Raw genomic sequence first — 13,893 nt, forward strand, 5'->3', positions numbered from 1 at the left:
ATTGTGGTGGGCGCCTGTAGTCCCAGCTACTCCGGAGGCTGAGGCAAGAGAATCGCTTAAGCCCAGGAGTTGGAGGTTGCTGTGAGCTGTGTGAGGCCACAGCACTCTACCAAGGGCCATAAAGTGAGACTCTGTCTCTACAAAAAAAAAAAAAAAAGAAAGAAAAAAGTCTTGAGAGTAATTCAGAAAAATTTCTCTAAGGTTTCCACTTGGTAGAGTCATAGTGGTTTTTAGTGTCATTTGCACTTCCAAAGGACCCTGGCCATTTTCAGGGTCTTCATTTGTCAATCCATATCTTCCTCAGGAGAGCCACCATATAGGAACATTTTAACTACTCAAACCCCTAATCTCAACTCACCATTAGAAACATGGAGCTGGAAAAGCCATGGATTTAAGTGATATGCAAACGTTGCACCTGAAGAAGTTCTCATTATTCCCATCTTTTTCTTTTTGGAGTTAACATCCTTCTGGTCAAATTGTTGTCAGGGGTAACGAGAGTAGGAGGTGCAACGAAAAATGCAGAAATGTGTAACAGGAAGCTTCCTGTTACATGATTAATCAGATAGTTTATTTATAGAAGTTCAAAAATACATTATAGGCATATAAGAGTTGGTTGTTCAAATCTTGCTGTGGCCTTTGTGATAGTTTCATAAATTGACAAATCAGTGACAAGAGTCATTAAATATTATGTGCCACACGCTATGCTGAGAACTTCAAATGCATTAATTAATACTTTCAACATGCCTATGAAATAATTTCCTTTTACTCTTAGTTCCTTCCCCTTTACAGATAAAAAAAAAAATGAGGTTCAAACAGCTAATAAAGAACAGTGCTGGCGGCGCCTGTGGCTCAGTCGGTAAGATGCCGGCCCCATATACCGAGGGTGGCGGGTTCAAACCCGGCCCCGGCTGAACTGCAACCAAAAAAATAGCTGGGCGTTGTGGCGGGCGCCTGTAGTTCCAGCTACTCCGGAAGCTGAGGCAAGAGAATCGCGTAAGCCCAGGAGTTGGAGGTTGCTGTGAGCTGTGTGAGGCCATGGCACTCTACCAAGGGCCATAAAGTGAGATTCTGTCTCTACAAAAAATAAAAATAAAAAAAAAAAGAACAGTGCTGGTATTTAAATTCAGGTATGGCTCTAGCCCCCAAGACCTTGCTTTTTCAACTACTTAGCGCCTCCTCCCTAAGCCAGGGAAACATTTCTAAGCCAGGCCATTTTCTTCTCTTTTTTTTTTTTTTTGCCAGGGCTGGGTCTGAACCCGCCACCTCCGGCATATGGGGCCAGCGCCCCACCCCTTTGAGCCACAGGCACCGCCCTCTAAGGCCATTTTCTTACCATTAGGATACCTCCTACTCCAGAGGTAGAAACTCTCCCACACTGGAAAGACCGCCTCATCTGAGCAAGAAACCCCGCCCTGGACAAACACCCTCCAACTCCACTTCCCGGGCTCGACACTACCAAATGCACCCACGGCCCCAACCCCTCCCCCTTAAAGAAGGTCTGTATGGCCTGGCAGAGACCTCACTCCTGGGCATAATTTGGAAGGCCTCCTCTTTACTCAAAGCCCCCATCAATCTTGAGGACACCCTCCGTTCATTATTTCAGAGCAGGGCCGACTACAAATGGGGCCCAGTGCAAAACAAAAACGTGGGGCTCCTCCTTAAAAAATTAAGTGCTTCAAGAATGTGAATGCAGAGCATTAAACCAAGTCCTGGGACCCCTGCTGTGCGACTGCACAGGTGGCTTGCCAGTGAACAGCTGTCCTTGCTTCAGAGTTACCCTTTCAGCTAAGGGAGAAGCCACCTCTGTCAGAATTCGTGAATCCTTCCGACCTGCAGTGGTAGGGTGGGAGTCCGCAGGGGGTGGGCGACACAACTTCTTTTTTTTTTTTTTTTTGTAGAGACAGAGTCTCACTTTACCGCCCTCGGTAGAGTGCCGTGGCGTCACACGGCTCACAGCAACCTCCACCTTTTGGGCTTACGCGATTCTCTTGTCTCAGCCTCCCGAGCAGCTGGGACTACAGGCGCCCGCCACAACGCCCGGCTACTTTTTGGTTGCAGTTTGGCCGAGGCCGGGTTTGAACCCGCCACCCTCGGTATATAGGGCCGGCGCCCTACTCGCTGAGCCACAGGCGCCACTCTTTTTTTTTTTTTAAGTTAATTTTATTGTTGCAGTTCAGCCAGGGCCGGGTTTGAACTCACCAGCTTCAGTATATGGGGTTGGCGCCCTATCCACTGAGCCACAGGCACCACCCAGCGACACAACTTATTGACTTTGTCGTTCAAGAACAAACCCTGGGACGACCTCAGTGAAAGTAGGAACACTTCCCTTGGCTCCTGCATAAGGTCCTCTCTCATTCCTCCGAAACAGCCTAGTGGTCCTCGAGACCCAGCCCCGACTCCACCTTCCCGAATAGGGGTCCTCACCTCATGGGGCCCATTGCCGGGGCAACCGACGCCGTGAGCGGTGCATTGTGGTCTGCAACAAAATGCAGGAGAAAGATCCAGAGGGAACCATTAAGTTTACGGACCAATGGGAAAATTCTGTGGGCTGCGTTACACCAATAGGGACCCGTGTAGGGGGCGGGGCCAGCAGGAACGGGGCGGGGCCTGAGCACTAGGCGGCGGCGCCTGGCGTGCGGCTGCTTAGATGCGCCACGGCTTCGGTACCTGTCGCATCTGTTGCCGGACTTGAGCTGTGCTAGCACCTCCCTCAGGAGACCGTTGCAGTCGGGTAGCCCCTTCTCCTCGGTGAGAAAGTCGAGGGCTCCATGGCGTGTTTTCGCTACCCGCTTTCGCCTCTGCAGTGCTCATTCTGCCGCGTGACCCTCGCTTCCTGAAGAGAAAGTGGGGTGGGGGGCGTCGTCCCCGGGTGGTGCGGGCCGGGCGTGGGGAGCTGGCGCCTTGGGGGCGCGGCTCACATCCCCAACTCCTCAACCCTTTGCCGGGCCTTGTCCCTCAGGTAACCATGTGCGACCGAAAGGCCGTGATCAAAAATGCGGATATGTCGGAAGAGATGCAACAGGACTCCGTGGAGTGCGCTACTCAGGCGTTGGAGAAATACAACATAGAAAAGGACATTGCGGCCCATATCAAGAAGGTGAGGAGGGGGTGCGGGGGCCCGGGGAGAGTCACCACTGGGAGAAGGGAGTTTCTTCTCTCCAACATCGCGTTCCCAGGGCGCCTGACAAGACCCTTCCGCACTCTCTGGGCGGCTCGGGGCGTAGAGGTTTCCAGAAAGGACGCGAATGACTTATGCGCTCTTCTCGCAAGACCAGACCCTTGGCGCCCTAAGTTTCCCCCTCCCCCGCCCTCCCCCCCTCGAACCTAGCTCGGCGCGGTGAAAGCGCCACCTAGCAACTGTAGCTAAGACCAGGGCGCAGCGGTTCCCCGCTTCCATGGGGTTCCTGCGCCGAGGATCCATCTGGGTGTTCCGGAGGGGGGAGCTGCGTGGGTGTTCCCAGGCGGGCCAGAAGGAGCTCTCGCCAGCCTTCCAGCGGGAAGTCAGTCGGCAGTGCAGGGAAAGTGGGTGGCAGTGAGGGCTGGGGGCTGGGTTCGGTGGTGGGTAAATGGCAGTGTATAGAAAGCTGGCAGAACTGCAACTTCTCCAGCAATGTTTGCTGGAAGGGAAAGGAGCTGGCAGCCGAAGCCGTGGAAGGGTTCCAGTCGAGAATGGAAAGATGAAAGACTTCAGATGGAACAGAAATACGTTTTTGACGAACGCAGCAGTGCGTGTATTTAGCTTGTAAGAACATTGACTCCTCTTAACATATTTAAATGGTTTTCTCACTTCAGTTATTCTAAGAGTAGACAGTTTTTTGTTCTTGCGCAGAGACTTCTAAGAATTTTATAAAGAGATTACCTTTAGCCCCTGCCTACACATTCTAGTCCCCGTTGCCCTTTTGGGGGTGGAGGAGATAGCGAAGAGTTGCTCCTACAACTTGCTAATCATAGTGGACCAGCTAATATGTTAGCACCATCAGCACCTATGTTTAGAGGAAGGCTGTTTGAATTATAAGGAAAAAATTTGCCCAGTTGCTTGTCAGATTCTGTTTTCAGCATTTTTTATGGGAACAGTGGAGTGCTTAAGTGCCCCTGTAAATTTAATTTAGTTTAGATTAAACCTCTTAGTATAATTATGCTAATTGAAACTTTGTCTTTTTCGAAGTCTTGTTTCCATAATGCAGGGGTGAGTGCAGTGAAAAGTTTGTGATGAGAAATGGGTTCCATTGGGGTATTTGAGGCTGTTTTAACCACTTTACTATATTTAGGTGCATAGCAAATACAGCAGGGCAATTTAGTTCTGTTTACCCAAAAGAACAAAACTACAACTGTTAACGTCACCTGCTGTCAATGAACAAGAACGTTGGCTGGGCTTGGTGTGTCACACCTGTAATCCTAGCATTTTCAGAGGCAGATGTGGGAGGATTGCTTTGAGGGCAGGAGTTTGAGGCTAGCTTGAGCAAGATCAAGACCCTGTCTCTACTGAAAACACAGAAATTAGTCTGGCGTGCTGGTGTTCACCTACAAGCCCAGCTATACAGAACAGTGAGGCAAGATGTTTGCTTGAGCCCAGGAGTTTGAGGTTACATTGAGCTGTGATGATGCCACTGCACTGTTTCAGAAATAATTTTAAATGAATGTTAAGGAAAGTATGAACGTGTAGCTACCATTATAACAAAGAAGCACCCTGCCTTTGAGGCTGACCTTTCTGCCTTTTACCTCTGCAACTCAGATGCAAATATGTTTGCATTAATGCACCATGTAGGCGACTTGGCGTTGGGGAACGTTCTTTCATTCTAAGAATTTGCAGATACTAATGTTCTTTCTGCTCCTTCAGGATGTGATTTAGGAGGCAAATGGCAGACTTTTACCTTTGATCACTAAAATTCAGGTTTTTTCTTTTTTCCCCAGGAGTTTGACAAGAAGTACAATCCCACCTGGCATTGCATTGTGGGGAGGAACTTCGGTAGTTATGTGACACATGAAACCAAACACTTCATCTACTTCTACCTGGGCCAAGTTGCCATTCTTCTGTTCAAATCTGGTTAAAAGCATGGACTGTGCCACACACCCAGTGAACCATCCAAAAAATAAGGACTGCAGCCTAAATTCCAAATAACAGAGACTGAAATTTTCAGCCTTGTGAAGGGAACACCTCGATCTTTGAACCTTTATTGTGTTTTGTACAGGGTATTCTCTGTACTAGTTTGTTGTGGTTATAAAATAATTAGCAAAACAGCTTACATTTGTATTTATTTTCTATTCCATAATTTTGCCCCATGTTTTCTTTCAAAATCCATTCCTTTAAAAAATAAATCTGTTGCAGATGTATATGTGTGTGAGTTTGTTTAAATCAGAGGGTGGGAGAGGGTCACTTGGTTATGTGACCAGATTAGTAGGAGTTAGTCCTTAAGTAAAATTCTGTAAAATATAGTAGACAAAACTATTTTAGTGTTCTTGAATCTTAATTCTTACCTACCCTGTAGCTGTTACACTAGTTGAAAAAGACCTGACAGAAACTTAAGGATTAAATCTTTAGTCCTATCTGAAAAAAATCAGCACTTGATAATATTTGTTAAATTGCTGCATGGCTTGGTGCCTGTGGTTCAAGCAGCTAAGGTGCCAGCCACATACACCTGAGCTGGCGGGTTGAATCCAGCCCGGGGCCTGCCAAAAAACAATGACAGCTGCAACCAAAAAATATCCGGGCATTGTGGGCATCTGTAGTCCCAGCTACCTGGGAGGTGGAGGCAGAATTGCTTGAGCCCAGGAGTTGAAGGTTGCTGTGAGCTGTGATGCCATAGCCCCCAAGGGGACAGCTTGAGGCTCTGTCTCAAAAAAATTGCTGCAGAATGTTCTGGGCCTTTGGCCTCAGGTAGTGTTGGTGCATGTGTAGTAGTACTCTTTTATGAAACTTTCTATGGCTATAAAATGGAAATAAGCTTTTTTTTTTTTTTTTTTTGGTAGAGACAGAGTCTCACTTTACCACCCCCAGTGCCATGACGTCACACGGCTCACAGCAACCTCCAGCTTTTGGACTTACGCGATTCTCTTGTCTCAGCCTCCGGAGCAGCTGGGACAACACGCACCTGCCACAACGCCCGGCTATTTTTTTTTTGGTTGTAGTTTGGCCGAGGCTGGGTTTTAACCCACCACCCTCGGTGTATGGGGCTGGCGCCCTACCCCCTGAGCCACAGGCGCCACCCAGAAATAAACTCTTAACAAAGGATAAAGAAGTACATTGTTGGACTCCAGGCTATTCCTCTCCCCAGCCTAGAATCAATGAGGTCTTGAAAGAAAAGTTTTTGAGCAACACTTACCCATGCTTTTTAAATAATCTGTGGGGTGGCCTGGGAGGTGGCTTCCAAGGCTTGTGGATCACTTGAGTTGGTCTCAAACTCTTTGCACAGCTCCCCTCCCCAACAACACCTGGCTATTTTTAGACACAGGGGTCTTGCCCTGGCTCTGGCTGGTCTCAAACTCCTGAGCCAATCTCAAGCAATCCACTGGCGGCCTCAGCCTCCCAGAATGCTAGGATTACAGGAGGGAGTCACCAAGCCCAGCCCGACGCTTTTTCCTTAAAAGGATAAGGATAAACTTTATCAAAGGTTTCCTGTTACCAATTTGGAGAATACTGCCAGTCTTGGGAAGAAAAGCAAATATGGCAGATTTAGTTTTTATAGGTAGAAGGAAATGTGCCAGAAGGTGAAACAACCCATACCCATTTTCAAAATTTACTAATACAAGAAGGGTCTGATTTATAGTTTTTCTATGTAATTCTCCTTTGGATCTATAAGATGCCTTTGGTATTTCTAAGCAGCCAGGCTACAGCTAGAACACTAGAGAGTAATTTTTTTTTTTTTTTGGAGACAGTCTATGTTGCATAGGCTAGAGTGCCATGTTGTCAGCCTACCTCACAGCAACCACAGACTCCTGGGTTCAAGCAATCCTGCCTCAGCTTCCCAAGTGGCTGCAACCATAGGTATATACCATCACACGTGGCTAATTTTTGTTATTTTCTGATAAGAGACAGGGTCTTCACCAGAACTTGCAGTTTTAGGGGACCTAGAGATGCTAGGGATCTTAGTAGGTTTTAGGGTCCCACATTAGGACTGGGAGAGTTTCAGGGAGGAGGTACAAAAATTTGTCTTACTATTGTGGTAGTTTTCCCTCTGCTATCTTCAGGAAAGAAGGATGAGGTACTATGGAATAAACAGGATACTGTGAGTGGGGCAATTTAGGTTTGTATTTATGTAAACAGACTGAAATGTTGCCAAAATCCATCTTTTTTCTATCTTCTTTCCCTCTTTAGTGACCTGGTTACATTTCTATTTGAAGCCCAACAGGAATTTGACTTCACACAGTTATCTTCTCCAATTTAGTCCTACTCCAAATAGATGATAAATCTCTAGTAATAGACCCTAGAACTGATTAAAGACCATACAGCTATACATGGGGGGTTCTGCTTGAATTTGATCTGGTCCATATCTACTGTTGGGAAGTTGGCAGCTTTTAACTTTTATTTTTTGATTCAGATGTGAGAAAATCATGTTGCTGTGGAGATGAGACTGGGTTGATGGTTTATGAAGTTCCTTTCAGTGCCTGCTCCTTCCTGTTAATTTCAAAGGCCAATAGGCTCCAACTGGCTGAAAAAATGTAAGCTAAGCATTTATCAAATGCTCTTAGCTACTGTTTTTTTCAGAGAGTTGTAAATAGGTGGTTATATCTGGAAACTTTTCAGTGACAAGATATTGCTAAGTAAAGGTACTAAGCAGTATCATGCAAAGACCTAAGTAAATTATCTTCACTAAGTTATCTTTTTTTTTTATTACATTAAGAATTTACTAAATTGGGCAGCGCCCGTGACTCAGTGAGTAGGGCGCCGGCCCCATACACAGAGGGTGGTGGGTTTGAACCTGGCCCCAGCCAAACTGCAGCAAAAAATAGCTGGGCATTGTAGCAGGCACCTGTAGTCCCAACTACCTGGGAGGCTGAGACAAGAGAATCGCCTAAGCCCAAGAGCTAGAGGTTGCTGTGAGCTGTGATGCCACAACACTCTACTGAGGGCGACATAGTGAGACTTTACTAAATTATCTGCTAAGTAAATTATCTTTACGATGCTGTTTAAAAACTTGTAAGCTTCGGGCACGCCTGTGGCCCAAAGGATTAGGGCGCCGGCCCCATATGCCAGAGGTGGTGGGTTCAAACCCAGCCCCGGCCAAAAACTGCAAATAAATAAATAAATAAATAAAAAGTTGGGCAGTGCCTGTGGCTCAGTCGGTAAGGCGCTGGCACCATATGCCGAGGGTGGCGGGTTCAAGCCCAGCCCCGGCTGAACTGCAACCAAAAAATAGCTGGGCGTTGTGGCGGGCGCCTGTAGTCCCAGCTACTCGGGAGGCTGAGGCAAGAGAATCGCTTAGGCCCAGGAGTTGGAGGTTGCTGTGAACTGTGTGATGCCATGGCACTCTACCAAGGGCCATAAAGTGAGACTCTGTTTCTACAAAAAAAAAATAAAATAAAAAATAAATTAATAAATTAAAAGTTGTTTTGTTTTGTTTTGTTTTTTTTGTAGAGACAAGAGTCTCACTGTACCACCCTCGGGTAGAGTGCCATGACGTCACACAGCTCACAGCAACCTCTAACTCTTGGGCTTACGCGAGTCTCTTGCCTCAGCCTCCCGAGCAGCTGGGACTACAGGCGCCCGCCATGACGCCCAGCTATTTTTTTGTTGCAGTTTGGCCAGGGCTGGGTTTGAACCCGCCACCCTCGGCATATGGGGCCAGCGCCCTATTCACTGAGCTACAGGCTCCACCTAATAAAAACTTTAAGCTTCATCTAGACAGCCAAGAGAAATTAGTTGGAGTTGAACAACAACAAAAAAATAATTCTGTGAGAAGGCCTGATGCAGCAACTTATGAAAGCTGTAAAAAAGTGACAGGAATTTGTTTCTACTTTAAGATTGGTCAATTCAAAACATGAGTCCAATGCACATATCCTTAAGAAGAGATGCTTTATTGCTGTCTCATTTACCAGATTATCTTTTAGTTCCAGACTTTTAACAGGATGTGACTTGTTCATCCTCTAGGATAGGAAAGGAGTTAAAGTTTGAAGCCAGAATGAATGGCCACAATGCCTGATGTTAGACTTTCATAAGTCACCTTGTGGAAACCTCCATCTTCTATCATCTCCTTGAATTCTTCCTAAAACAGAATGAAAGGTACAGCAATGATTGCCAGGATTTCAACTTCAGGACCTTTGTTTTATGGTATAGAAGTTTTATACCTGGGGCGGCGCCTGTGGCTCAGTGAGTAGGGCGCCAGCCCCATATGCCGAGGGTGGCGGGTTCAAACCCAGCCCCGGCCAAACTGCAACCAAAAAATAGCCGGGCGTTGTGGCGGGCGCCTGTAGTCCCAGCTGCTCGGGAGGCTGAGGCAAGAGAATCGCGTAAGCCCAAGAGTTAAGAGGTTGCTGTGAGCCGTGTGACGCCACGGCACTCTACCCGAGGGCGGTACAGTGAGACTCTGTCTCTACAAAAAAAAAAAAAAAAAGAAGTTTTATACCTGAGATGGGAACCTTCGGATACTCTCTATGAGGTATTGATAGGACTTCCAGTCTCCTGCAATGACTTCTCCAAGGACAGGAATGACCTGGAAGCTGTATAAATCATAAAGCCTACGCAAACAAAAAGGTAAAAGATTTAGACTGAACACCCTCCTCTTTTATCCCCTGGGTAAAAAAGAAGATGGTACAAGCCTGGGGTCACAATCTCTTAATATTATAGAGGTCAAGCAAGTACCTGAAAGAAGTGAAGTGGGCCAGGTGTAGTGACAGGTACAGTTAAGGCAGTATCACAAGAATGAAGAAAAGTGATCTATTACTCAGCTCTGACTACGGCATGTAGGAACATGGGCCTATCCAGGGTTGTTGCCATGTATCTTGCTTCTCAAGTGAAGTTGGAAATAAAGATCTTTATGGAACTCTATGTCTATATTTAAAAATCAGGAAATGCCTGATTTATGACTCATAAAATGCCACGAGTCAAACAAAATGTATATGTAGACCAACTTGGGCCTTGTTTGGGACTCTTCTGGCCTGGGTATTTATTGCCTTTCAAAACTGGCTAACCTCTGAGTTACAAAGTTTATAGCTTACTGGCTATTTTCTGCCCATTTGAAATAGAAAACTTTTGTCTAGGCAATGAAGATAAAAGCCTTGTTAACAATGCCAACCAGAAGGGCGGCACCTGTGGCTCAGTTGGTAAGGCGCTGGCCCCATATACCGAGGGTGGCGGGTTCAAACCCGGCCCCGGCCGAACTGCAACAACAACAAAAAATAGCCAGGCGTTGTGGCGGGCGCCTGTAGTCCCAGCTACTTGGGAGGCTGAGGCAAGAGAATCGCTTAAGCCCAGGAGTTGGAGGTTGCTGTGAGCTGTGTGATGCCATGGCACTCTACCGAGGGCCATAAAGTGAAACTCTGTCTCTACAAAAAAACAAAACAATGCCAACCAGAGGCTCGGCACCTGTAGCAGAGTGGTTACGGCACCAGCCACATAGACCTAGGGTGGGGAGTTTGAACCAGCCCAGGCCAGCTAAACAACTCCAACCAAAAAACAGCCGAGCTTTGTGGTGGGCGCCTGAAGTCCCTGCTACTTAGGAGGTTGAAGCAAGAGAATCACTTAAGCCCAAGAGTTGGAGGTTGCTGTGAGCTATGACACTATGGCACACTACTGAGGGCGACATAATGAGACTCTGTCTCAAAAAACAAATGAACAAACAAACCAATGCCAACCTGGATATGAGGGGATTGTTCACTTGGCTAAACTCCAAGCAGAGAAACCGTCCTCCTGGTTTCAGGACCCGATGGGCTTCCTGGAGGGCCTGTGCAAGACAAAGAACAATAGGCACACTCCTCAGTAGACCTCAATTCCATGAGGTATTATTCTTCATTGGGAAGCTGTAATAGCACAAATAACTTTTTGTACCCTAAATGCTATAGGCATTCTGCCTGTGACTACAGAAGGTTAGGTGGAGTAAACTGAAGGCTGCACTAAGGATTCCATTTAAAAAGAATAAATAGGGGCAGCACCTGTGGCTCAAAGGAGTAAGGTGCCAGCCCCATATGCTGGAGGTGGTGGGTTCAAACCCAGCCCTGGCCAAAAACTGCAAAATAAATAAATAAAAAAGAAAACAAACGGAAGGACAAGTTTGGAATTATTTACCAAAATCACATGTATATTCTCTGATAAATTTTTTTTTTTTTTTGAGACAGAGTCTCACTTGGTCACCCTCGGTAGATTGCTGTGGCATCTTTAGTTCATAGCAACCTCAAACTCTTGGGCTCAAGTGATCCTCTTGCCTCAGCCTCCCAAGTAGCTGGGACTACAGGTGCTAGCCACGAGACCCGGCTATTTTTTTCTTTTTTTTAGAAATGGGGTCTCTAGGGAGGTGTCTGTGGCTCAATGGGTAGAGTGCCGGCCCCATACACCAAGGGTGGTGGGTTTGAACCTGGCCCCAGTTAAATTGCAACAAAAAATAGCTGGGCGTTGTGGCGGGTGCTTGTAGTCCCAGCTACTTAGGAAGCTGAGGCAAGAGAATCACCGAAGCCCAGGAGTTGGAAGTTGCTGTGAGCTGTGATGCCACAGCACTTTACCAAGGGTGATAAAGTGAAACTCCGTCTCTAAAAAAAAAAAAAAAAATAGAGATGAGGGGTCTTGCTGTTGCTCAGGTTGGTCTCGAACTTGTGAGCTCAGGCAATCCACCCACCTCAGCCTCCCAGAGTGTTGGGATTACAGGCATGAGCTACCACACCTGGCGGAGTAACTCATACCTGTAATCCTAGAAGTCTGGGAGGCCAAGGTGGGTAGATTGAGCTTAGGAGTTCGACACTAGCCTGAGCAAGAGTGATACCCCATCTCTACAAAAAATAGAAAAAATAGCTGGGTGTTATGGTGGATGCTTATAGTCCCAACTACTTGGGAGGCTGAGGCAGGGGATCACTTGAGCCCAGGAGTTTGAGGTTGCTGTGAGCTAGGCTAAGGCCTAGCACTCTAGCCTGGGGCAACCTGTCTAAAAAAAAAAAAAGAAAGAAAGAAAGAAAGAAAACTATCTTACAGACTTGCTTCTACCATAGAAATGACATGCATGTAGATTACTCACTGTGTTAAATAAAAATTAGAGGAGGCCACTGTTTCAGACTAAGTTTCTACACTAAGCCAACTAGTTTAAAAATCAAAATGGAGTCTCTCATGCTAAAGTTTTACATCATCAAACCCAAATTAAGTTGTCACCTGACCTAAAAAATCAGGAGAAACAAATACAGCCAATTTCTCTAACAGGCCTGTTTAAATATATATCTGCATGTTAATGAGGTTCTGTTTGCTTTAATTCTTTTTTTTTTTTTTTTTGTAGAGACAGAGTCTCACTTTTATGGCCCTCGTAGGGTGCCGTGACCTCACACAGCTCACAGCAACCTCCAACTCCTGGGCCCAAGCGATTCTCTTGCCTCAGTCTCCCGAGTAGCTGGGACTACAGGCGCCCGCCACAACGCCCGGCTATTTTTTGGTTGCAGTTTGGCCGGGGCCGGGTTTGATCCCGCCACCCTCGGTATATGGGGCCGGCGCCCTACCGACTGAGCCACAGGCGCCGCCCTGTTTGCTTTAATTCTTAACCCCCAAAAAGTAGCTTGAAGTAATCTGATGTTAACTAATCAGTTATTTTTCTTTTCTTTTTTTTTTTTTTTTTTGAGACAGAGCCTCAACCTGTCACCCAGGGTAGAGTGCTGTAGCATCACAGCTCACAGCAACCTCCAACTCCTGGGCTCAAGCGATTCTCTTGCCTCCATCTCCCAAGTAGCAGGGACTACAGGTGCCCGCCACAACGTCCAGCTATTTTTTGGTTGCAGCTGTCACTGTTGTTTGGCGGGCCTGGGCTGGATTCGAACCTGCCGGCTCAGGTGTATGCGGCTGGCGCCTTAGCTGCTTGAGCCACAGGCACTGAGCCAGCTATTTTTCTTTTCTTTCCTTTTTTTTTTTTTTTGAGACAGAGTTTCACTATGTCGCCCTCAGTAGAGTGCCACAGTGTTACAGCTCACAGCAACCTCAAACTCTTGGGCTTATGAGATTTTCTTGCCTCAGCCTCCCAGGTAGCTGGGACTACAGGCACCCACCACAACACCGGCTATTTTTTGTTGTTGTTGTTTTTTATGGTTGTTATTTTTGAGACAGAGTCTCACTTGTCACCTTTGGTAGAGCGCTGTGGTATCACAGTGCACAGCAACAAGTGAGAATCTCTTGGGCTTACAGGATTCTCTTGCCTCAGCCTCCCAAGTAGCTAGGACTACAGATACCCACCACAATGCCTGGCTATTTTTCTTTTTTTTTTGTGAGACAGAGTTTTATTATATCGCCCCTGTAGAGCACTGTGCTGTCACAGCTCACAGCAACCTCAAACTCTTGGGCTTAAACGATTCTCTTGCCTTAGCCTCTCAAGTAGCTGGGACTACAGGTCCCTGGCACAATACCTGGCTATTTTTTGTTGCAGGTGTCGTTGTTTAGCTGGCCTGAGCCGGATTCAAACCTGCCAGCCTTGGTGCATGTGGCCAGGGCAGTAACACCACTATGTTATGGGCACCACGCCTAATCAGTTATTTTTGTATTATGTTGTCCCCCTTACAAGAAATGTACCTTTGAAAGAATTAATATGCTCTTCATTCTTTGCTTCTCTGCTTTTTTTCCACCCTTTGACTATAAAGCCAACCTCTTCTAAGTTTTATTTTGTTCCTTAAACAGTGCTGCCAAGAAAAAAAGCTTATCTCTTATGCTCCGCTCACTGGAACTCTTACTCTATTTTATGTTGTTTTATGGAAAGAAGGAAGTTATCTTAACACTAAATTTGT

General features: G+C 46.5%; 2 protein-coding genes across 4 annotated transcripts in view; one reads left to right on the top strand and one right to left on the bottom strand.

The window, feature by feature from the left end:
* Positions 1 to 2,582: 2,582 nt before the first annotated feature.
* Positions 2,583 to 5,330, top strand: DYNLL1 (dynein light chain LC8-type 1). Of its 2 annotated transcripts, none has more exons than XM_053588293.1 (3): positions 2,583 to 2,748; positions 2,960 to 3,097; positions 4,912 to 5,330. In XM_053588293.1, the coding sequence occupies exons 2-3, from the start codon at positions 2,966 to 2,968 to the stop codon at positions 5,047 to 5,049; spliced, it is 270 nt and encodes an 89-aa protein (XP_053444268.1). In that variant the 5' UTR covers positions 2,583 to 2,748; positions 2,960 to 2,965; the 3' UTR covers positions 5,050 to 5,330. The 2 variants fall into 2 exon arrangements, with proteins under 2 accessions (XP_053444268.1, XP_053444269.1); XM_053588294.1 differs by having other exon boundaries at positions 2,590 to 2,744; positions 2,959 to 3,097.
* A 3,663-nt stretch (positions 5,331 to 8,993) lies between these two features.
* Positions 8,994 to 13,893, bottom strand: part of COQ5 (coenzyme Q5, methyltransferase) — a 41,694-nt gene continuing 36,794 nt past the window's right edge. Inside the window, exons 5-7 of one of the 2 annotated variants that reach the window (XM_053588278.1) lie at positions 10,789 to 10,877; positions 9,561 to 9,672; positions 8,994 to 9,200 (exon numbers count right to left, since the gene is read on the bottom strand). In XM_053588278.1, coding sequence (XP_053444253.1) covers positions 9,099 to 9,200; positions 9,561 to 9,672; positions 10,789 to 10,877 — 303 coding nt within the window. In that variant the 3' untranslated portion in view covers positions 8,994 to 9,098. Of the gene's footprint in view, positions 9,283 to 9,560; positions 9,673 to 10,788; positions 10,878 to 13,893 lie in introns of both variants that reach the window. The other variant, XM_053588279.1, reaches the window with a different exon arrangement.

This window comes from Nycticebus coucang, chromosome 4, assembly GCF_027406575.1.
Source record: "Nycticebus coucang isolate mNycCou1 chromosome 4, mNycCou1.pri, whole genome shotgun sequence".
In the NCBI taxonomy this organism is placed as follows: domain Eukaryota; kingdom Metazoa; phylum Chordata; class Mammalia; order Primates; family Lorisidae; genus Nycticebus; species Nycticebus coucang.

What these genes read in the sequence shown, in the direction of transcription:
- DYNLL1 (XM_053588293.1), top strand. Translation starts at nt 2,966, where the DNA reads ATGTGCGACCGAAAGGCCGTGATCAAAAATGCGGATATGTCGGAAGAG. An exon ending in TTGCGGCCCATATCAAGAAG is followed by an intron (nt 3,098 to 4,911) that starts GTGAGGAGGGGG and finishes TTTTTTCCCCAG; the next exon opens with GAGTTTGACAAGAAGTACAA.